Source organism: Python bivittatus, unplaced genomic scaffold, assembly GCF_059951505.1.
Source record: "Python bivittatus isolate LINGU-HERP-01145 unplaced genomic scaffold, Pbiv_v1 ctg000190_np1212, whole genome shotgun sequence".
Taxonomy (NCBI): Eukaryota; Metazoa; Chordata; class Lepidosauria; order Squamata; family Pythonidae; genus Python; species Python bivittatus.
The window spans coordinates 19,879,266-19,902,292 of NW_028277042.1; the positions used below are offsets into that span (position 1 = coordinate 19,879,266).

Sequence of the window (23,027 nt, forward strand, 5' to 3'; positions counted from 1 at the left end):
GTTGCCGGCAGGCTGTTCTCCTAAAAATGGAAGCTCAAATTTGCTTCCCCAGGGCTGACGTAGACCTTCCTTCACTCACTGTTAAACCCATGATTGACTGCCGGGTCACCCTGGCACAACACCATGGGGATTGCTTGGTGTAGGCTTTGCACTATACGCAGATCTCAGGATTTGTAAATTGCGGTGGCCTCACCAAATCGTGGCTGATTCAACAGACGTGCATCACTGACCCAGCCATTAGTGGCTCTGGCTCTGGAGTTTCAGAGGGAGCTTCTCTCCCCTCCACCTGGGGATGTGAGCATTTGATCTGGGACCTGTTGTGCTCAAAAAGCACGCTCTCCCCTTATCACCGTATGATTCTTCCCATTGCTGCAATACCCGTTTTGCCTTCTGCTCCTTTGCTCTGGCCAGGGTGGAGATGGGAAGGGGGGTGCCATCTCCTTGAAGTCAGTTCCCAGAGACTTCAGGGCCACATTTCTTGGCACTGATCCAGGCTCAGTTCCCAAATGCAGGGATGAGCTTCTTCGTAACTCCGTGATCCACCGGTGTGGTTCTTTGCTGACTAACGGGAAGCCTCCGACCATCAGAATGAATTGCTCAGCTCCAGCTGCTGCATTACTCCAGGCAGAGTGCAGCATCTGTTAATTTCCCCCAAAAAGCTTTCGTTTGTGACTTGATGAGAAGGGTGCAAGGGAACCTCGTGGCGAACTACCCGTTTGCTGGATGGGGTCATGGAGACCAGAAGCTTGGGGGGGGGGGGAGGGTCTGTGGCTTTCATTCTTCCCTTGCTGCCCCTCTGGGTGAGCTCCCTTTCCTGTTGAAAGCGCGCTAGAGGTCCAGACCACTGCCCAGGTTGGCGTGCCACCAAGATGCAGCCTGAGTGGGCAGGTCTCTTGCAGGCGTCTTGCATACACCTGCCGCCGGAAGGCCTGGGGGCTTTGCTCAGCCTCAGGAAGGGTTTCCCCACCCCACCCCCATCCTGGGAGATGGTCGGGGCTGCGCAAACCAAGCGTTTTCCCAGGGAAGCGTTTTTCTCAGCCCAACTTCTTGGAGAATTGCAGCCAGCGTGTTAAAGTGGACTTGAACGAGCCCTGTCGGTAGATTCGGTTCTGGTCTCCGCCTTGCCGGGGCGCAGCCCTTGCGGTCGCAGCTTCTGGCTTGTTGCACAGACCCACCAAAGGGTGTTCATCAAAGGGGCTGCCTTGCGGGGGCGCGCCTGCGATGCCTGGCGCGGGTCCGCAAGAAGGATTCCCGCCGCGGAGCCAGTAGGGGGGCGGCTCCGGGATAACGTACGGAGCGGGCAGGGAGGGATGCTGCGCACGTGCAGAGTGCGTTTGGGGTTGGAGCGCAACTCCCGCCGCGCGGCCCATCGGCCACAGCAGCAGCGGCTAAGCGGAGTCGGGGTCTCCCTTCAGTACAGTAGCCATCTGCGGGTGGGAATCCGACCGTGGCTTCCTGCTGCAGCAGAAGATCTGCAGCGTTCCTCCGCCCTGGCTCCCCCCCCCGAGTCTTGGCTCCCTCCCCCCTCCCCAAGTTTGCCTGGATCCCCCCCCCCCCACCTCGCAGGGACCAGATCTCCCGCCAGCTGCAGCCCCGGCCGGGCCAGAAGCGAGGCGCAGCAGCAGCAGCGCCCCCGACCCTCCGCCCTCCTGCGGCCCGGGGGGGGGGGGGAGCCGGGCACGCCTGGCCGCGGAGGAGCCCGCTGGGCGGCCAGCTGGAGGTGGTCCCCCTCCCCTCCCGCCCCCCCCCCCCGGCCGCGCGTATGCAAATCGCCCTGGCCCTGCCTCCCGGGCTGCTGCGCTGGGCGCGCGGCTGGCGGCGATGTCAGCGGCTGGACTTCGCGCGAGCGGGTGAGTGGCTCTAGCTCTGTCCGGCCCGGACCTCGGGGACGGCGGGGCGCCTTTCGGCTGCGCTGCCCCGGGGGCGGGGGGAGCGTGGCGCATGCTGCAGGCATCGCCCCCGCCCTGCGCGCCCCTCCCCGGCTCCCCCAACTTGGCCAGTGGGGCGAGCTCCGGCAGGAGGAGGGCTGCCGCCTCGGAGCGGCGGGCACCGGCCCTGCTTCGCGGCGGGCTCGCCTGGGCACCTCCACGGGGCGCGGGCTGGGAACGGGGGGGGCGGGCTGGCCCAGGCCGAGGGGCGCGCGGCCCTCCGTGGGGTTGGCTTCAGGCGAGGCTCGCCGCTTCGGCCGCGCCGTGGGGCTCCCACGCGCTGTGCCCAACCCTCCGCGGGGGCTGCAACCCCCAGGCCGGGAGCAGCCGCCCGCCGCGCAGGAGAGCGAGGGCGGGGCGGGGCGGGGCGGAGCGGAGCTGGGGGGCGAGCCGCACATCTGGGCGAGGCGCAAAAGTTTGCAGGGTGCAGGGCGCGCGCCTTCCGGCCGAGAGGCCGACGCAGCTGTTGCTCCGTCTTCAGCCGAACGGGGGGGGGGGCGTTACCCCCGGAGCCAGTGGGCCGGGTGCAAGCAGCCCACGCACCCCTAACTTTTCAGAAGTTTCCCCCTGGTTTTGCCCGGACTTTGGCAACAGAAGAACCGGGAGAAGCTTTCTTCTTTTGGGTTAGGGAAAGGGGGGCCCTTACAGGTTGCTGGACTCCGGGGCTAGCATTGGTTACATGGCTCTGGCAGGCTGGGGATGCTGGGGGTTGTAGTTCAGCGATCTCCTGAGAGCTGTGGGAAAACATGGTGTGCTCTCCAATGACTCTCTTATGGATATTTGTGGCAATTTTATGTACATTGATTTCCCATTTTTTACTTGGCCAAGCCAATAAATTGCTTTCTTGCGCGTGGGCAGAAGGTGAAGGGTGTTTCCACCTTTTTTATTTATGGATTATGGATTTTGATCCAGCAAGGGTGTGATCAGCCAGGTGGACTCCTCCAATTCTGCCTTTCTTGAGAAATCATTTCTCTACACGTTTTTTCCTCGGTTGTCCCTAAAAGGATGGTTGTCGGCTCATCTTTGGGTGCTAATATGCTGCTGTAGATAGCTGGACCGAGTTGGATATTGGACTAGAAGGATGCGGCGGATCCTGCAGAGGGGTGGGGAGAACATCTCTGGAACTTAGCAGTCAGGAAAAAACTGTTACAGAGTCAGATCATGCAAAAATCGGAATGGCTTCTGGATGTAAACATCCGTTTCTACCTCCCCTCTGCTCAACTCGGAGAATAAATCCAATTTTGTTTGTCTCTCCACTCACAGTTGAGCACAAAATATGAATACGGTTTCTTCCTGGAACCATGCCCTCTGCTATCTTTCTAAAATTCAATGAGATTTCCCAATTGTACTTAGATACCCCTTGGCATCCTCTAGACATTTTCATCATTGGCGTTGTTCTCCCAAAATAGCCACATTTTGTTTAACTAGGGTTTGTGGAATCAACCACAGATGAATAGGATCATATAGCATACCAAGCCCATAAATCATGGGCTACAGATTCCAAGAGATGGATTAAAATGACTTTTTAAGCCACAAAAAGGTGGTTTAGTACATTGGTTGAACCCAACCCCTGATAATGGCTACATTGGGTGCAAAATCTTTGATCCTCTAGCTTCATCACAACTTGCAGTAGTAGGAAGTTGCTGGAGAGTGGTTAGTTTGGTAACCTCTGAGTAGCCTCCACTTTCTTCATCCTCGGTCTTAAAGACTTTAGAAAATGAAAGAATATTTACAGCCTCAAGGCCAATGAGGCAGGGGCTAGGAGACATGAATCTGTTACTGACAAGTGTTTGGAAAGTTGAGTCAATGCAGACTTCACCAGATCACTTGCCAATTGGGTGGACTTTGTATTCCAACAGTGCTTAAAAACAAAGCTCTTTGAACAAGGAGCCCAAACCTCAGTACTATTGATACTGTATGCCCTGTGATTTTCGGCAGCGTTCCACATGCTGGTTTGTACCTAGATATACAAGTCATTGGCTTGGTCTGTAACAGGGGAAGGAAACAAGAGACTCTCCAGCTGTTGCTGAAATTCATCACCTGCCATGCTGGTTGGAGCTACTGGGAGTTGTAGTTCAGCAACATCTGGTTCCATATTTTGGATGTGTATATACTGACGGTTTTGAACGTGAATAATCTTGGGGTTTGCTCCTTCCATTTGGAACTCCTTCCACTCTCCAGAAGAGTAAAAGTGCCCTGCTATAAATAACACCCAGATTTTTTTTCAGGCAACTATTGTGTGAGGAAGTGGGAGCACCAGATCCTTCAGGAGGGAGAGAAATCATTCTCGTCATCCAGTGGTTGAAATGTCTTTCCAAACCTGAGCATTCAAATTTGTTCAATTCTCAATAAGGGATTAAAATAAATTATACACAAGCAAGCCAAGATGAGTTTTATCCAAGGTGTCCATACGTGCAAAAGTAGAATTCCTTATCTACGTAGCAATTCACGATCTAGAGATGGGGAGTTAAGTTGCCCCCGTTTTTGTCTTTCTGAGAAAGGCTCTTGTGCACCTAACTCAGGGATGCACAATTTCTACCAGGTCACAGGTACCCCAGAGTTTGTGGGACAGGTTGGGGACAGTGCTGTATTCCAGAAGTAGGTGGGGGCAAGGCCCATTTTGAGAGGAGCTTCAGGAGTTTTAACACTGGAAAAAGCAATGTCTTATGCATCTACAAGGTGTAAGGCAGTCATTTGGCTCCTGAACACTTTTTCCAGCCCCCCAGTGCCAAAAAAGGCCTAACCTGGGGAGCTTGAAAGGCTCTGTGGACATTCCAGAAAGAATGCTGCATGAAGCCTGGTTTAACAGGAACACAACGGACTTCACGTGGTGATTTGGTGAAGGCTCTTCCTGTTGAACTTCTCCCTCTTCTGAAATCTCAAACCCGTGGTAGCCTGAGAGAATGGCATGAGAGAATTGCTTTCATCTGATGCAAAAGTAGGGCCATTTTAAACATTTGCAGGGCTGTTTTTGAGCTGTGCTGTAGTTCTTGGCGTTTCTGACCCGGTTCCCTACCTCGATCATTTCTGCCCCCCAAATACACGTTCTCCTATGCCGCCATAATCTCCATCTGCTCCATGGCCCAGATGTGGGCTGAACGGCTGGCATATCCTGGAATCTTCCCTTCGAACCGAGGCCAGCGAATGATTGAAGTGAGGCTACTTCCTATGGATCCTGACCTGATGGTCTCACGCCAGCTCTTAAGTGCACTGAGTTGCACTGAATCGGCTTCCATCTTTATGGGCAGACGGAACCTCCAGGTCACGTCAGACAGAGCCCACTCTTTACAGCAGCTGGCAGCGGCACGCCCTGCTGTGCGTCAGGAGCTCATCAGAAGTCAATGATTAAACCGAAGCCTGTTGAACGCAGAATGAAACCCCCTTCTCCGCACTGACAAGTTCCACTCACTTCCCCATCTGAGAAAGATTGCAGCCATGGAAATACTTTCTGCTAGGTTTAGTGCTGCCGAGACGCAGCAGCTTGCTCGGGATCAGTTGCCAACAACCCGGCAGCGGAGGAACAGTTAGTAGCTAGGTCTGAATGTGGCACCTTCCCCAACTGATTCCACCGTATACGTTACACTTGGGTTCGCCACAGCTGGATGGGTTTTGTGAGGAGCGGACAGCAGTTCATTGAAGTTCATCAAGCGTTGCCTCTTGATCAGGGATTCCAAGAATTTAACAGGTTCTGTGACCCGAAAAAAATGGAAAACTCCTGGGTTAGATTACAACCCCCCCATCATTCTCCAGCTAGGATGTTCCTAGACAGAGACGGAGAACCTCCAATCTATAGGCCTAATCTGGCCTAATCCACAATACATCCCACCAGTCTTTTGGGAGGTCCTGGCAGGGACCCCAAGCCCCCCCCCCCGCTTTCCTATAAAACTCTCCCCTGCTGGGTGAGAGGAGAGATTTCAGTGCCATGCTTTTAATTGTCCTTAACAGCGAAAGCAGAGGCACTCTGTTTATTGCAGGCTGGTTCTTACTGTCTGCCATCCAGAGTTATTGTAGAGTTGGGCAGCCTTGTAGATTTGGGGAAGGAAGGAAGGAAGGAAGGAAGGAAGGAAGGAAGGAAGGAAGGAAGGAAGGAAGGAAGGAAGGAAGGAAGGAAGGAAGGAAGGAAGGAAGGAAGGAAGGAAAAGGGGGAGGGAGGGAGGAAGGGAGGAAGGAAGGAAGGAGAGAGGGAGGGAGGAAGGGAGGAAGGAAGGAAGGAAGTTATCTTCTAGTGGAGAGGAATATACTTTGGTTTTGCTGCAGTACACCCTTCCATACTTGGTTAACTAACTAGTTGAAGGTTGCAGAAAGGTCGCAATAAAAAATGATCTGGCGTGCTAAGGATTTTGTTTTTTTTCTTTTTAATGACAGCTGAGTTTACACAGTGCCATGAGATTGGGGGTGTTCCGTAGAGTTGTTTGGAAAGCTGGGCTATTTGTGTTCGCTTGCAAACTTAAACAGCCTCCGCCACCACAAACATCTCCACTTTTCAGCCTTCGTGAAGCCCAGCAGCTGTGGCGGACGTTTCGGCCTCTGACTTCCCCCCCCGGCGAAAAGGATGAAACCATGGGCCTTAGCTTCTCCTGTCTGAAAGGTAAGAGAAAGCCCGCCTCGACCCCAAAGGGAGGTGGAAAGATGCTGAGAGAGGAGTTTATGTGCCGAGATTGGTGTGTGATGATTTCCAGGAGATTTGGCCAGAAAGCTGGAGGGATATTTAGCAGCCAAAAGAGTACTTATATATCTGATCTCATCGCTCTCTGCTTCTGCTTCAACGGTAGCTTTTCTGAGCAATGAATATGTTGCAACGTTGAGGTTGTTTCTACATAGAGGGTGGAGACATCCAAGGGTGCTGATGTAAAACTGGCTGTTCCTAGCTAAGCGTGACTTGGATATTTATTGAAGACACTTACATTTCACATGTTGGAAAGATTCAAAGTTCAGCATCGATACTGGTATAGAGGTTGAGACAGTGGCAAAGAACAATTCCTCTTTTATATGAAACAGTGTTTTTCAAACTTGGCAACTTTAAGAGGGGCGGACTTCAACTCCCAGAATTCCCCAGCCAGCCATGCTGGCTGGGGAATTCTGGGAGTTGAAGTCCGCCCCTCTTAAAGTTGCCAAGTTTGAAAAACACTGATATAAAACATACAGAGCCCTCTAAACATATGCAGGATGTCTTTATTTTAGCAAAGCTGGTCCTTGACCGGGATGAGCCAAGTCCTGAACTTCAAAAATGATTTGGGGCTTTGGGAGAACAGGAGCAATTGCATTCTGCAAATAAGTAGATGTTTCTTTTTGTCTTACAGTTGTTTCTCCCCACTGTTTAGCGTTGTTTGGGTTTGGTTTCAGAGTTGTTTAGTTTGGACGGATTTATTTATGTCTGTATTTAGGGGCCCTCAGCCCATCTGGAGAGCATCGTGCTTTTTCGCAACTTTCTCCCAGATGTCGGCAGCCCGATCTGGGGAGAGCATTGAGAAGCTCTGGGGATTGCAAAGCGGGTCGGAGGGCTGTGCGTTGCCCAACCGGATACCGTGTTAACCGGAAACGAAGCAGCCCGTCCCCAAGACACGCAACCCGTCACTCATGGTGTCTGTTGAAACTGAAAAGCTCCCGGCTGAATTGTCTCCCTTTTTTTCCTTTCTGAAAAATTGGGCGAGGACTTCCGGGCTCGTTCGCTCAGGCTTGACGTTCGAGCCGGGAAGGTTTTATGACTGCCATAACACGGAGCCAAAAGCCACCTACGATATCTGCAAAATCCCCCTCGCCATCCCACCCCCCCAATCTGGTTAAAATCAGACTTGGCAGGAACTCTTGCGGTCAGTTGAGTGTCCTGCAGCTCCGATGGATGCAAAAACGAAGGGATAAAAGAGCTGTATTCACCATTGGGAGAGAAGGGAGCCCAGGAAGACCTGCGAGCCTTAAGCAGTTGCTCCCCACCCCCCCACTTTGGATTCTGTTGGCGATGCCTCAGCACCCCAAGGGGCTGCTCCTTTTGGCAGCCCGCAGGGGCGGGGGGTTTCGATTTAGATCTCCCTGCTGCTTCCTGCTCATGGCCGCTTGCAATCTCCACCGAAATGCAGCCCATTAAGAACCAATTAAAGTGATCTGCGCAACTTTAAAAGCCTGGCTGAAGCGTTGGGGGGGGGGGGCTGGTCTCCTTTCCTGAAAGTGGGAAAGCGGTGCAGAGGCCAACGCCCCTAAGAAGCCCCCCCATCTTAAAAGTAATGTAGTGGAAGTGTATTCCCCCCGCCTTTCCTCCCCCAGGGCGTCCAGCAACCAGGCCTCGGAAAGCGGAAAGCGTGGCCTCTCTGGTCAGTTGTATTGTCCGGAGCCAGCTAGATGAGTGAGTTGGCAGAACAAAGGCAGCTGATGCGGAGGGAGACACCCGAGCCGAGCGCCCTGCGGAGGTAGTCAGCTTCCTCTGCCCCAAGGTGGGAGTTGGAGGTAGAGGAGGAATGGAAGCACCATTCGCAGAGTAACAGCCTCCTCCTCCTCCTCCACTTCTTCTTCTTCCTCCTCCACTTCTTCTTCCTCCTCCTCTTCTTCTTGAAGCACCATTCACAAGCTTCTTCTCCTTCCCCTACCTCTCCTCCTCCTCCTCCTCCTTTTACTTCTTGAAGCAACATTCACAGAGTAGCTACTTCCTCTTCCCTTCTCCTCCTCCTCCTCCTCCTCTTCTTCCACCATTCACAGAGTAGCTTCTCCTCTTCTTCTTCCTTCTCCTTCTTCTCCTTGAAGCACCATTCACAAGCTGCTTCTCCTTCTCCTTCTTCTTCTTCTCCTCCTCCTCATTCTCCTTCTTGAAGCACCATTCACAGAGTAGCTTCTCCCCCTCCTCCTCCTCCTCCTCTCCTCCTCTTCCTCCTCCCACCATTCACAGAGTAGCTCCTCCTCCTCCTCCTCCTCCTTTCCCCCCCCCTTTTAATGTGCTCCGCTCTCTTGCTGGGTAATTGGGACAAATGCTAAATATTGCATTGCCCATTAGCTTTTTACTGCTGCGTAGCCCCGGTGCCAGCGGGTGCTGTCAGCTTTAATGCAGAGCTAAAGGCCCGGCGCCTGCTGGTTCCCCTTCCCAGGGAGGTCTTCTAGCATGATGGGTGGCCAGGCTGGCTCCCCGCTCCTCCCCGAGAACCATGCTGCAGCCACAGGCCTTTCCAGATCGGTCCGGGGGCCATGGATAATTCATGCCCGCTTTGGGATGACAGGTTCCGAAGCTGCGGTTCAGAGGAATGTTTCTCTTCTCCAGAAGGATCAGCCAACAGGTGCGACCATCAGGAAATATATCCCTGTGAAACCTCTGCCAGATGGCCCAACTCTCCCTATTTTCCAGGCACTCTGCAATTTGGTTCTTTGCCCCAGGACAATCCATCTCAGCCCTTTGTTTTTCCTGAAGGTTTGCTTTTTAAGGCATTTTATTTGGTGCGGGCGGCTAGGACGTCTTTGCACTTCAGGCTGTGAAGTGGCAGCACCTGGCTGGCATTAGCTGGCTGCCGAAGCTAACAGGTCAGATCTCCTTTGCCCTTGGGCAGGAAGCCTGTGGCTTTAGGCAGCCAGGGATGTCCACGGGGGAAGAAGGCAGTGGCTAACAAAAGCACATGGGCAGATTCACAAAGTCACCAGGAATTAAGCTTAACCTGCAGGAAACAGGTTTGACTTTCAGCCTTAGCGGGTGGCAGACCCTAGCTGACCTCGGCTGATGCATCTAAACAATAGGCAGAGCTTCAATCGTACCATCATAGCCACCAGCTTGACTTTTTTGACCACATCCTACAGTTGCCCCTGACTCATTTGTTTACATTTTGATACTACCTAATAGAAATTTCATCTGTTGGAAGAAAAATCAGAAGAACTCATCCACTGACCAATGTGTTGCCTTTTCAGCGCCAGGCTAAAATTCCTTCCTTCCTTCCTTCCTGCCTTCCTTCCTTCCTTCCTTCCTTCCTTCCTTCCTTCCTTCCTTCCTTCCTTCCTTCCTTCCGTCCTTCCTCCCTCCCTCCCTCCCTCCCTCCCTCCCTCCCCGACTCCCAACAACTCTTGTTATTCCTACAGACCTTTAAATTATGTTCCTATTTAAAATGCAAACATTTTAATCTCTGCAGCACAGTCTTAACCTTTGTATCTCGTTATGTTTTACAGGGGTGGGAGAGTTGCATTCATTTATTTTGTTCTGTTTCAGTGTGCTTGTTGACTTGGGTGTAGTGATTTTATTGTACTTGTTATTATGGTTTAGATGACAGTCCCCTGTGCCTGGAGAAAAGTCCTTTATGAAGTGCTTCATAAATTAAATAAATAAGCGGATACAGAACTGAAAAACACGCAAACCCAACTGACTGATTTTGTGCCATCAAGTTGTTGTCAGCTCTTAGCAACCGCATACATAGATTTTCTTCATGATGATCTGTCCCCATCCTGGTTCTTGGTCTTCCAAGAGAACAGCCATCACCGCTATAACTGAGTCCCTCCACCTTGCTGCTGGTCGTCCTCTCCTTCTCTTTCCTTCCACCTTTCCCAGCATTAGGGCCTTCTCCAGAGAGCTGGGTCTTCACATCATGTGTCCAAAGTAGGATCATTTGAGCCTGATCATTTGTGCCTTGAGTGAGAACTCTGGGTTGATTTGTTTGATGATCCATCAGTTTGTTTTCTTGGCTCTCCATGGTCTTCTCAGGAGTCTTCTCCAACACCAAAGTTCAAAAGCATCAGTACTCTTCCTATCCTGCTTCTTCAAAGTCCAACTTTCTTTGCACGATCCTGATCTTTGTACATCACGGCCTTTGAATATCTTTTCAAAGGCCTTGATGGTGCTCTACCAAGTGCTGGTCCACAGCATATTTCCTGACTGCTTATTCCTTTACTATTGATGGTTGATCCTAAAAGACAGAAACTATCCACCACTTTGATACCTTCATTGCCAATTCTAAAGCTGGTGATTCAAACTGTTGTCATTCGTTCGGCCTTCTTTATATTTAATTTTAGTCTTGTTTTCACTGTGCTCCTTGACTTCTACTGGGGCTTGCAGATCCTTTGCATTTTCGACTATCGGGGCCGTGTCATCAGCACAGTGCAGGTTATTGATGTTTCTCCCTCCCATTTTAAAACCACGCTCATCTTCTTCCAATCCAGTGCAAGTCCAAAGGTGCTGCTAAGACCTTGCCTCGCAAAGGAACCAAAGGAAGTTGTTCAAAATTTGTAGAAAAGAGGTTAAGAGTACACGCAACTGAAAACGTATAGTCTTGAATGTTTCTGCTCATGCGACGCATTCAGTAGGGATCCCACCGTGACTTTATTCCCTGATCACCATCTCAAGCTTCCAGCAGCCTCTGAGAATACCACAATGGCCTTTTGCAGTCCTTAGCATCATTCCTTATGTCATGGTTTGCAGCCCATAAATGGTCACGCACAACAGGAATCAGTTTATGTGCCCCTCCCCGTATCTATTTTTTTGCATTTTGATCATCCTCTGGCTTTCTCGAGGAAGATTCAGACAGCCCTCACTCACACGTTCCTCTCCCCAACTTTTTTTATTCCTATCATAATCCTAGCAAGTAGATTAAGGTATAAAAGTATAAATGGGAGGAGATCAACCAGTGAGCAGCATGGTTCTGGGTGGATTTCAATGCCATCATATAACAAGCAAGAAAAATGCTTGTGTGACTTACATTTTCTTGATACTCTGACACACAGCAAAGGACCCTGTGAAGCAGTTTCTCCAGTTTGATGGCTTCCGGGCTGTTGGTCTTTAAGTCCCCCAAACCTCCAACCAGCATGGACTTTGGGACCTAGCCAAAGGTCTCTTGAAGGCACCAAGTTGGGACAGCTGAGGTTAACCCATTAGCCAAACCATCTGTCCGCAGAAGACGGTACTGCTCGTTCCAGGCAAAGCAAAACTCCCATTTAGGTTCTGTAGCCTTTCTTCTCCATGGTACAGTTTTATTTCAGTCCTCAGATCCTTCATGGGGGCTATTAGAAACTTGGATTCAGTGATATAACCATCTTGGGGGTCATTAAGGGAAAATCTCAGCTGCTGTGTGACATCAGACTCAAATGAGATGAATGTAAACTGAAGCAGAATCCAGATTAGGTAAAAATGCTCTTGGTTGGGGGATATCTGGATGCAGCCTGGGAGGATAACCTGAGCCCATTTTCTAACACCCCCCCCCCTTCTAACCCCCATGCCTGAAAATCAGTGGCACCATTTCTTTTCGTTTTGAGGGTGAAAGGCACAACCCAGGATGTGATCCCAGAGGCTCAACCTCAAACCTTAACCCTCTTCGACACACAAGAAGCTGGGGGCTGAGAAGGCTGACCCCCTTTGCCTCATCAACGCATGTCCTAAAACCATTCAATGTGCCCCCAATGTTTGCCGTGAACCTAGCAGGGACCAAGCCAAACCCTTTCTGCGCAAAATGCCCGTGGCTCGCTGTGCCCTGCCTGCAAATGCATTTGTAAATTACATCCGTTTGGGGGACTGAAGATTTTGGCTTCAGGCCCTGAATGCAGGTTTATCCACCAGCTGGACAGAAAGACCTCTTATTGATCTCCAAACAAACAGTTCCCTTGTTAATAGCCTGTTGAGCCTGTTCTGCTTAAACAATCATATGGCAAGCTGGGAGGGAGGATTGCTGAGAAGTACGTCTTGGGTGACGCAGGATCTCCCGTCAAAGCACAGCTGAAGTGAGACTGGTGCAAGTGTGCATCTGTCCTCTTGTGCAAATCCCTCTGGGGCAGCGAAATGAGTAACTCTCCGACTCAAAACACGCTGCTTCCAAAATAAGTCCTCAGAGCAAAGGCAGGCTAACTTGTCTATTTTTCTGCTTGCTTAATTTCTATCCTGCCCACTTTTGACAATGAACCCTCAAGGCAGTTTTCCCTTGAAAGCAAATTGTCCAACCTGAATACAAAGACTGGAAGCCAAGCATTGAAATGGAAATAAGGAAACCCTGTTTGGATTTAGTTCTGCTCTGGTCATGACACCGTTTATGATGCTGAGTTTATATTACATGTCGTTGAGCCAGAGAAGGTGCAAAGAAGAGCAGGCAAAACAACCAAGGAACTAGAGGGATTTCATTATGACGAATAGTAATATTTGGAGTTGCTTCACTTTAAAAAAGCCAGTGAAGGGGGATAGATAAAGAAAACGATTCATGGCTTAAGAAAAAGCAGACCTTTTCCCTCTCCTAGATCCCAATGAAGCTAACTCGTAGGGGATTCACAACAAATACATGGAAACCTTTTTCACACCGTGCATGGTTGAACTGTGAAATTTGCAACCAAGTTGTAATCCCTTGATCAGCTTTAAATGCCATGTTTTGAGGAATCCATGGAGCAACATTCAGTTTTTAGCGTGCCCCTTCAGTCTGCAGAAATCTCTCCACTAAGAGGTCACCTGCTGCGAGACACGCACACAGCCCTCTTTGGGCATGATCCCATCAATAGCCATTTTTATTGTAGTCAGTGTAGCTCTGCCCAAGCGGTCCTAGCCCTCAGCTTGTACTGCTGGATCTCTTAATCTTTGTCTTGCGTTCCCCACGTCCCAAATTATCCCCAGGATGCTTACTGTGATAGCCATCCCCCTGATTTCTCACGGCATATTTTCCCTTGATCAGGAAAGGGTGATGGCCCCAGAATTAACCCCACATGCGGTATCTGACCAGAGGCAGTCCTACCTTGCGTGCCCACTAGAGGACACCCGTACAACATTTTTGACTTTGTGTCTAGCAAAGATGTGGATATCTATCATTTATTGTTGGAAGCAGCTGCATATCATTGCAAAAGTGTAATTTATATTCAGTGCAACCCAGGTCACTAAATATCACCTGGAGTTGTCCTTATCATGATGAAGGCACCATATAACAGGACGGCCAGCTCGGACGTGGTAGATCTTGGGTCTCCAAGCTCGCCTTGACTGCGTGGACAGCGACTAAGGAAGAGGCGAGGAGTCTATCTGGTTGCAGAGAGACAAGGGGATGGTCTATCAGCTATAGGTCAACAAGGGAAAGGGGAGACAATCTGGGTCAGCTGCAGGGGGAGGGGTGCAGAAAGGCCATTTGGCTCAAAGCTCAGAAGACGTCTCAGACTTGACGTTAAGTTCTGCCGCTTCTTTGCTGCCTGTCTTGCTTTTTGCTGCAGAGAACCACAGAGATGACCTTGAAGAAACTATACAGAAATGGTTACCAAACAAAATCATGCTTTAAGCCCAGGAAACAGAGGAAAGGTGAGGAAGGAGCTTAGACTGGTTTGCCCACCCCCCAGATTTATGGAAGTATAAGAGGGAGGGAAGGGAAAACACTCAGGTTTTCAAGATTCTGTTATTAGAGCACAGACCAGTGTTTCTCAACCTTGGGGAATTTTAAGATGTGTGGACTTCAACTCCCAGAATTCCTTAGCCAGCCAGGCTGGCTGGGGAATTCTGGGAGTTGAAGTCCACAGAACTTAAAGCTCCCAAGGTTGAGAAACTTTGGCGTAGACCAATAAAGTAGAGCTCCAGTCAAACTGGTGGGGTCTGTTTCCTGACTTGGTCTACCTCAAAGGACTAACCCTTGCTTTGTTTTCACAAGTCACCTTTTTATTCTTATTGTAATGAAGTGGTCCTCAAACATGTCCAGGTCCTGTAGGTTATCATTTAACCTGAAGGTTAAATTATAAATTTGAACTATAAATTATAAACCTGAAGGGATCCTGGAAAAAGTCAGGAGAGGCGTGCTGACTGTTTCATGTGGAAATGTTCCTATCACAAGATGTCTATCCTGGCTTCCATTCCAAGATGAGAAAGGCTGTTCCTCATATTGGAATGTTTCAATCATGGAAATCTTGTCAATGTAATATGGTTGGAGAGAGTCAGCACCATCAGGTTGACCAGACCAAGAATCATCTTCACAGGAGGATTAAGATTACTTTTATTGAGATTGCTATAATAACAGGATCTTGCAAGTTTGATTGCGCTGGGCCTTCCCCTGTTCTTATACCCATGTGAATTAGGGAGGTGTCTATCTGAGCTACTAACACATACTTTCTGCTTGTTTTGGACTTAAACCATGTTTTTCTCCTTGTCACTTTGGTATCAGATCTTACCTATCTCCATCAAGGTCATCTTTCTTGCTCTCTGCATCGAGTGACAAGAGCTAATCCCAGAAAGTTCCATCTCTGGCTCTTCCTCCATCAGTGGCAGACCATGAACACATCAATGAGAGATCAGTGTGTGGGACCACTGAACAACTTTTAGTTGGACCAAGCAACCAAAATAGCAAATAAGGTTTTGATTTCTGGAGAAGAGCCTTGATCATTTCCAACAGCCAGTGATTCAGCCCATAGTCTGGAGCATATCATGAAGACCTCTTGACTCTTCCTAACTGCTCCTTAAAATTAGACTTGGAAGGATCAAAATCCACCTGCCATTACTTTGCCTTGACCTCATGACGAGGACAAACTCCTTTGTGTGAAACCCAGGGAACTTACTTCATCTCTCGACTGCTGCCAGGTGCCAGTGCCAAGTGCCTGGATAATCCCCACTGTCTCTCTCTTTCAGGCTTCAAACTGTGTGTGAGTGGTGGTGGTGTCAGCAGCGGCGAGGTGGCTGTCATGGCTGAGAAAAGGCTAAGAGTCCCAGATATTATTATCACTCCTCCGACCCCCACGGGGAAGGCACTCTTGAGAAACCCCAGCCTGGGTGATGATGAACCACAGGACAACTGCTGAGGCAGAGGTGGACATGCAGCCTCCTGGCTCCAAGCCAAAGAGAACAGGCGCTTGGTGGCATTGTTAGAGAACGTAGCGCTTGAACAGCTCAGGAACTGTCCGAGGCCTCTGAGTTTCCCAAACACCTCCTCCCTTTTCTTCTCCCCTTGCCAGGTTGATTAAAAATGGACCAACAGCTTGACATATACCTCATTCCCTCTTGAGACCATGGCACTGTTGCCTACCTGTAACAGGCAAAGGGACGTTCAAGGAATCCGCCAAGCCAGCGTCTACTTGGAAGAAGACCTGCGGTGATTGATGGCTTTGGGGAGGAATAGATGGGGAGATATTTTGCAACAAGACCTGCTTGTTGCTTTCAGGTCCTTGCTAGTGGTGTTGGTCAGCTTGGGCCCAGCTTAGGCTAATTAATCGGTCATTGTCAGAATCGAAGGAGCACTGATTTGCACAGATGGTGCATGGGCTCTGCAGGTGGATAAAAGCAGTTTTAAGGGGAAATGCTACAATTTCAAGAGCAAATACGTCTGTAGTCAGATGATGTTTTTTGCTACTGCTCCATCTCCTGTTTTGGCCCTCTCTGCTCGTGAGCAACACCAAGTTCTCATTGTTCCCTTCACTTGGTCTGTTGTATTTAAAGCGGACTTGGACTGGGCGACCCTTCCAGCAGACGTCCCTCTGCAAAATGGAACCTAAGGCCGGTTTAGCAAAACAACACAAGTTTGCTTTGCTCTGAGGTAGTGAGTGGAAGGAGGAAAAATGCCCTTGCTTCTCTCACCTGATCCTTCTTTTTGGATAGAGACGATCTCTAGGTCTTAGAAGCAACTAATGAAGAATCTGGGAATGTGTTTTAGCAAGACCTGACCACAAGTGGGGAACTTTCTCCAAGAGTAAAGAAGCCATAGGCCTGGTAGGGAGTCATTAACGTCTGTCATCCTTTTGCTAGCCCGCTTGGAAATTGGGCTAATTGGGTGGGATTGGGAAAGATGGTTGTGGAGATCCTATTTAGTTTGAGCTCCTCAAATAATAGGGCTCTATACTTGCAGGACAATTGGAGATACCTCCCAGAGACTGAGGTCTCCTTCAAACACTTCAATATCAGCTGTGAAAAGTATACCCCACATTGTAAGACATCTACAACACAGGGCAGACATGGTATGGAGCAGGATGGGGGCAATATCTGGTTCCCTCCAACCTGGCATCCTTCCTCTATCTTTTTTCTGGGAGTTGCAGCCTGGTGTATCCACAGAAGGCACCAAGCTGAAGAAGGCAGTCATAGGCTGGTGCCCTCCAGGAGCCACGTTGACTGGGAGTGATGGTTGCTGTGGTCCAACACACCCGGGGGATACTAGATTGGAGAGAACAGACTCAACTCACAGTATAAGCAGTACGCTGAAACCTTGATTTTCCAGACCGCATGCAATGAGTGAAATTCCATTGTGATTTGCAGGATGAAATCATTATACAAATAAATGTGGTTTGCATTGGTTTGCATCACTGGTGTCATCTGCAGTGATGGACTCTTGAATTTAGTGGACTTTCAGGAGTAACAGATGTCCTCTTCCCACAATTAAGTCTGTTAAGGTTTCATTAAATATTGGGAAAGGAGGATTATTTTGAGCCAGCCACAAAAATTCTCTGTTGGAGCTCCAAGGAAAGGTAGTCTTCCTTGCCACTAATGCCTGAATTGAAGCCACGTGGACCTCGTTCACAGCCAGTGAGAGAGAAAAAATAGTGTTGTGGGTGCTGTGGGTAGAACGATTGTAATACAAGCTGAATGACAGAAGAGATCGCCATTTGTTTCAGTCATGACTGACTTCATCAGATCAGTGGTGGAATATGATGAACCACGTTCTTTTCCATAGCCAGATTTTTACTCTTGATCAAAGGCATCAAAACTCTCTCCACCAACTCTGTGCCATGAAGCAATTAAAATGGACTCAACCTATATGTGCAACTGTACACTCCGGATGAAACATGATTGAATTATTAGAGATGGAATGATTGCTAGAATAAGTCCCCAATGATTGTACACCTAGTCAATCAATCTCAGCTATAGAAGATGAGATGCAATTTCCCACTTACTCCCCTTTTATAATGCTTGCAAATCAGACGTTCGGTTTTCAATCGTCATTTCATTTCTCTGGGTTCATTCAAATGAGAGACAAATGTTTTAATTTAACGTGAGATAAGACTGAGTATTTCGTTTCAGATTTAGCATGAATTGGCATGTTCTGCTTTTCCTTTAAAAATCACGTTTTCCAAGTCTGGAGTGGGTGGAATATTTATAAAACATCACCGTTTTATTACACCACATTAAAATTTTCCACCTGATTTTTATGAATTTGTTGCCTGTTTTGTTCACAACAAGCGCTCTCCCCCGCCCCCACCATCCAAAAAACCCAAGTGTCATTTCCAACCCCTTATATGTCAAAAACTGTTTGTTTGTTTTTGCAGAGTTAATTGTGGCAAACGTTTTGTTACAGTGCCAGCCTGACGGGTGTAAATGAGAAAAATGCAACGGATGCTCCGAAAATATACTGGCCCTTTAATTGAAAGCTTCCTACTCATAGATTGAACCCCATTTTCTTTCTTTCTGATTGGCTGGGGTTGGAGATCACAGATCAACTGCCCTTTCTTAGCTTTGGTTCCTTATGAGTAGTGGCACTGTTAAATTCGTAGAAGAGTTGGAAAGGGCTTCAAAGATGATTTAGTTCAACCCTCTGCGAACATTTCCTAGTATGATGTCTCTGAGAGATGACTTGTCCGGTTCTCCTTCAAACATCTAAAAAAGGAGAGTCCTGTTGGAGACAGTGGGAGCAGGGGTGAAGGGCATTGCTCGTAACAATCCTGAGGTCAGGTTTTGTCCCCCCAAAAGGGGCGGGTGGCGATGTGGTGCTGTTTATGGAATCTCAGTGGTGGTGGGCTTCCTTCTCTGCCCTTGCTATTTTGCCCACTCAACTCACTCATCAAGGATCGCTGTGAAGACGGGTACAAGTTCTATAGTTCAACCAGTTGAATCATCAGAACAATGGTGCCATCCCTTCAGATAGTGAGGCTGCAAGGCGATTGCATCTTAACGGGCTCTTCTCCTGGTGAAACATATTCCTCAACTTTTCCTCAGAGGAATTGATCTTCAGATCTTTTGCCATCCATCAGCCACCTTTATTCCCTTTCTTTTTCTTTCCTTTATAGCAGGGTTCCTCAACCTTGGCCACTTTAAGATGAGTGGACTTCAACTCCCAGAATTCCCCAGCCAGCCATGCTGGCTGGGGAATTTTGGGAGTTGAAGTCCACAGGTCTTAAAGTTGCCACAGTTGAGAAACCCTGCTTTACGGTAAAGTAGGGACATACAGGGAAGAAACAAGGGTGTTTCTTTTATTGGAGTAACAATAAAAGAGGGGAATGAGGCTGACTCATTCCCTGTGGAAAACAAGACTAGACTATGAGTTCATTGCTAATCCCACCACTCCATAGTCAAGCTATTTTAGACCAAGTAAGATCACTCTTCATCCGATGCCTTGTTGCCTACAACTAGTAGCAGCCCAGTGTCAGATTTCTGGTGGGGTTCCTTGCCAGCCAGACCAGATGTTGGGCTTGAACCTACCTGTTTATGCAAAGCAGGGGTTCTGCCCTTGATCTAAGATCTTCCCTTAGAACAATGGCGTATCCTCCTCCGGTGTGATCTGCAAAGCTTGTCCACCTCCTGGCCAGTCCCGCCAATATCTAGGTGGCACCAGAGGGTGCTCTTTTGGGGTTCCTCTGTGTGGATGTTGAAGAGAGACCAAGAGAAGAAAAACAGTGGGGAAAATATAGCAAGATTGAGGAAAGGGATCCTTTTTTGTACAATTTCAGCTGAGTTGGTTCAACTTGACCCCAGCAGCGCCCATCGCCCGTAGCCCGAAAGAGCTTCTGAAGCGCAGGGCACATCAAGAGCTGCTGGGACGGGGTGTGTGTGGGGGTGGGGGTGGTGGAGGCGGTGTTTAAAAACAGATGGAAATGTAATTTTTTTTAACAGCCGTAGCAGATGGTAAAAGGCAGAAAAGCGTATTCACACTATGCCAGAGTCAGTTGCAAGCTTTCAATGCCTTCCAATAAAATTCAGGCAATGGCTCCCGAGAGGAAGGCAGGTGAGGGGAGGGGAGTTTATTATGTTTATTATTTTTCCCCACTGCAAATCCTGGAAATTAAAAAAAAAATGCTGGAACTGCAGGCGGGAACGCGGGCAGGATTTCAAGACGGGAGATGTTCAGCATTCTGGGAGCTGGGGCTCGCAGGGAGATCAAAGTTTACCAAGGTCTGCTTTTCAGCTGACTGTCTCTGCCTCTGTTCATTAACCTGCGGCCAGGTAGGGTGGACCAGGTGAAGGGATCCCTCCCTCCCTCCCTCCCTCTCCTGATGGCTCTACTCAGGAAGGACGCCAGCCAAAGTACCATCTTTGGCTCCCCGCCCAAGCAAATGCTGCTAGCGCGTGCAATTTGTGCAAACAAGCTTCCTGGGTGCAGAAATGCTCAATTCAGGAGGCGAAGGATGAAATCAAGATCTGATGTTGTTCCGGAGAGGGAGAGGCAACAGGGACGCTGTTTCGCTCCACACCTGCACCCTCATGTTTTCGGCCCCTTTGCCATCCGCAGCCTGGCTGATTTGCCCCTGCTTTTTAAGCAGGAAGACAGTGCCCTCAAGACAGCTGGTTTGGTGCTGTGGTGAAGGCACCAGGCTAGAAACCAGGAGGCGGTGAGTTCTAGTCCTGCCTTTAGACGCAAAGCCAGCTGGGTGACCTTGGGCCAGTCCCTCTCTCTCAGCCCTAGGAAGCAGCTGAGGGCAAGTCGCTTCTGAAGTTTTGCCAGGAGAACTGCAGCGACCTGCCCAGGCAGTTGCCAGGAGTCAGGACTGACTCAAAGGGCAGATGTTTGCTGTATGAGACTCCCTCAGATGGAAGAACCTTGGGTGCCTCCTCAATGACCCTGTGCCCTAAACTTGCTGGCAGCATTCAGGGCGGTCCAGCAGGGCCCCCACAACATTGCCAGCACTGAATTAAGATTCACCTGGTCACCCCATCAGCATCATGGAATGGAGATACGTCCTGAGGCTTTGTCTCAGGGAGCAAAATGTCTTGGCCCGAGCTGGGATGTGTCTCCTGGATATCTAGAACAGCGTTCCTCAACCTTATCAACTTTAAGACGGGTGGACTTCAACTCCCAGAATTCCCCAGCCAGCAAAGCTGGCTGGGGAATTCTGAGAGTTGAAGTCCACCCGTCTTAAAGTTGACAAGGTTGAGAAACACTGGCCTAGAGAGTTGAGGGACCCTGGAAATAAATAAGATTGGCTGGAGACCAAAAGGCGTCATGGCTCAGGGGCTGAGATTCTGCTTTGCACACAGACTGCCCTGGTTTCGTTCTGGTGCTCTCAGCTGGCAGGTGCACGTGGCAGGAAAGTCCCTCCTGCCATAACTGGGCTTGCAGATGAGCTCCTCGGTTGGCCTCCTTGTGGGGAATCCTACGGCGCTTCCTCCAAAAGGGATCTGATAAATCTTCTGAAGACCTTGACTTCTGTTTAAAGAGGTCCACAGCGTCTCTGTGGCAAGACAGTGGGGGGGCAGCCGCTTCCCCCCCCCCCATTTCTCACCACTTGACAATATTCTGGGTCTGCGTGCAAGGCAAGGTGGAAGAACTCACCTGCGCGACACACGGTTGGGTTCGAAAGCAAGGTGGTGAGAGCTGTCGAAATGGTGAGACTTTCTTCTAGAGATGTTTCGGCCAATCTGGTGTTCTAAAGGCACGATATCCTCCGGCTACGAACAGCAGGATAACTATTCCTTCCCGTTGCCTCGAATCCGGATTCTTTTCCATCTTCCTCCATGCCATGCAGACAAATGCCGCCTTTGTATGCTCCACACGGTAGGAGTTCTTCCGCTCCTTTAAGGAAGAGAATAAAAGGGTAAAGTCACCTTCCAGTCCAGCTTCGCCGGTCAGTGGTCATCTCCATGGAGTTTTATTGACAGTTTCGTCATTGCCTTCTTCTAGAATATTCCCCCCCTGCACAACTTCCTAGTTGATTTCGCAGCGCCAAGATTTCCTGGTGGTCTCCCATCCAATACTAACGCAGCCTGGTTAAAGGTGACGCATCCTCCGATTCAGACTCGACTCCTGGTGAGTTCAAGGAGACATCCAGGCAGTTTTCTTGGCCACAGGGCAAACGTGGTTGGAGGTGGCATTCTTCCAGGATGCATTTCGACTTCCACACCTGGGAATTCCTGGTCACTTCCCACAAGGAGTTTGGAAATGAAATGTTAGGCTGAATCCAAATCCTGGCCAAATATAATATTTGGGCTGCAGTGACCCTGGGAATGGTCATTCTTTGTGTTTTCAGTGTCAAAGTTGACCGCCAGGAGATAAAGGGGAGTTGAACGGAATTGAAGAAAGGGACAAAATAAAAACTGACTTGTCACTCTTTATTTTTTTAAATTTTTTATTTATTATTAAATTTATATGCTGCCCATCTCCCCCACAGGGTGACTTAATATGACACTCTTAATATTGTTGGAAGGCTTTCTTTTTCTACAGCGACCTGACCAATTAACCCCTTGGTTGACCCCATGCTCTACACCTGTTTCTCAACCTCAGCAACTTTAAAGAGTGTGGACTTCAACTCCCAGAATTCCCCAGCCAGGAATTCCCCTGGCTGGGGAATTCTGGGAGTTGAAGTCCACACATCTTCAAGCTGCCAAGTTTGAAAAACACGGATTTATACCTGACCCCTTTTTAATTGGCAAAAAAAAAAAAAAAAAAAATCCCCAGTTGGAAACGTCCCGTCCAAAATCGAAGCGCAATTTTCGCTGCAGAGTCGGTCCAACCACGTTGCTTTTAGGCCCCGCCCCCGCCCCCGCCCCCGCAGGCTTTCTAATGAAATTCTAATACTCGGACCAGTAACCAATCATAAAAGGCGTCCGGAGGACGAGCCAATCAGGAAACAATGCGACCGCTGTCAGTTAGCAGGAAAGGGCGGGAACAAAGGGTTCACTCGCGCAGGTGAGGTTTATGAATGGCTGGTGGATGGGCGGACCTCGTTTTTCCTCTCCTTCCAATGGTAGGTCGTGTTGCCTCGAGTAATGAGAGACAGACGTGGCTGGGAAGCTTGTAATTGGCTAAAAGGAAAAAGAGGGCGGGGCTTCCCTTTAGGTTTCCCTCAATGATAGAAACCGCTGCCTCCGGAGGGCGGGTTTAGAGCGCGCGAAAAAAGCAGACGTTTTCATAGGGTGAGAAGTAAATAGTGGGCGGGGCACGGTTTTCCCTTCCAATGGCAGGAGGAGGAAAAAGCGCGCGCGAGGAAAGCCGAGGCGGTCATAGGAGGAAGCACGGATTGAAGGCGGGGCTTCTTCTTTCCAACCAATAACAGACACAATCCTCGGGGTGGGCGGGG

General features: G+C 49.5%; 1 protein-coding gene across 2 annotated transcripts; it reads left to right on the plus strand.

The window, feature by feature from the left end:
* Positions 1–1,792: 1,792 nt before the first annotated feature.
* On the plus strand, positions 1,793–17,935 carry CLMB (calcimembrin). 2 transcript variants are annotated; one of them, XM_088136179.1, is made up of 3 exons: positions 1,793–1,850; positions 6,294–6,516; positions 15,445–17,935. In XM_088136179.1, exons 2-3 carry the CDS (start codon positions 6,312–6,314, stop codon positions 15,612–15,614), a joined length of 375 nt encoding a protein of 124 aa, XP_087992305.1. In that variant the 5' UTR covers positions 1,793–1,850; positions 6,294–6,311; the 3' UTR covers positions 15,615–17,935. The 2 variants fall into 2 exon arrangements, with proteins under 2 accessions (XP_087992305.1, XP_087992306.1); XM_088136180.1 differs by having other exon boundaries at positions 1,807–1,850; positions 6,416–6,516.
* Positions 17,936–23,027: the final 5,092 nt, after the last annotated feature.

Excerpts from the sequence above, each read along its gene's own strand:
- CLMB (XM_088136179.1), top strand. The coding sequence starts at position 6,312 with ATGAGATTGGGGGTGTTCCGTAGAGTTGTTTGGAAAGCTGGGCTATTT. Across the intron at positions 6,517-15,444 it reads TAGCTTCTCCTGTCTGAAAG|GCTTCAAACTGTGTGTGAGT; the intron begins GTAAGAGAAAGC and ends TCTCTCTTTCAG.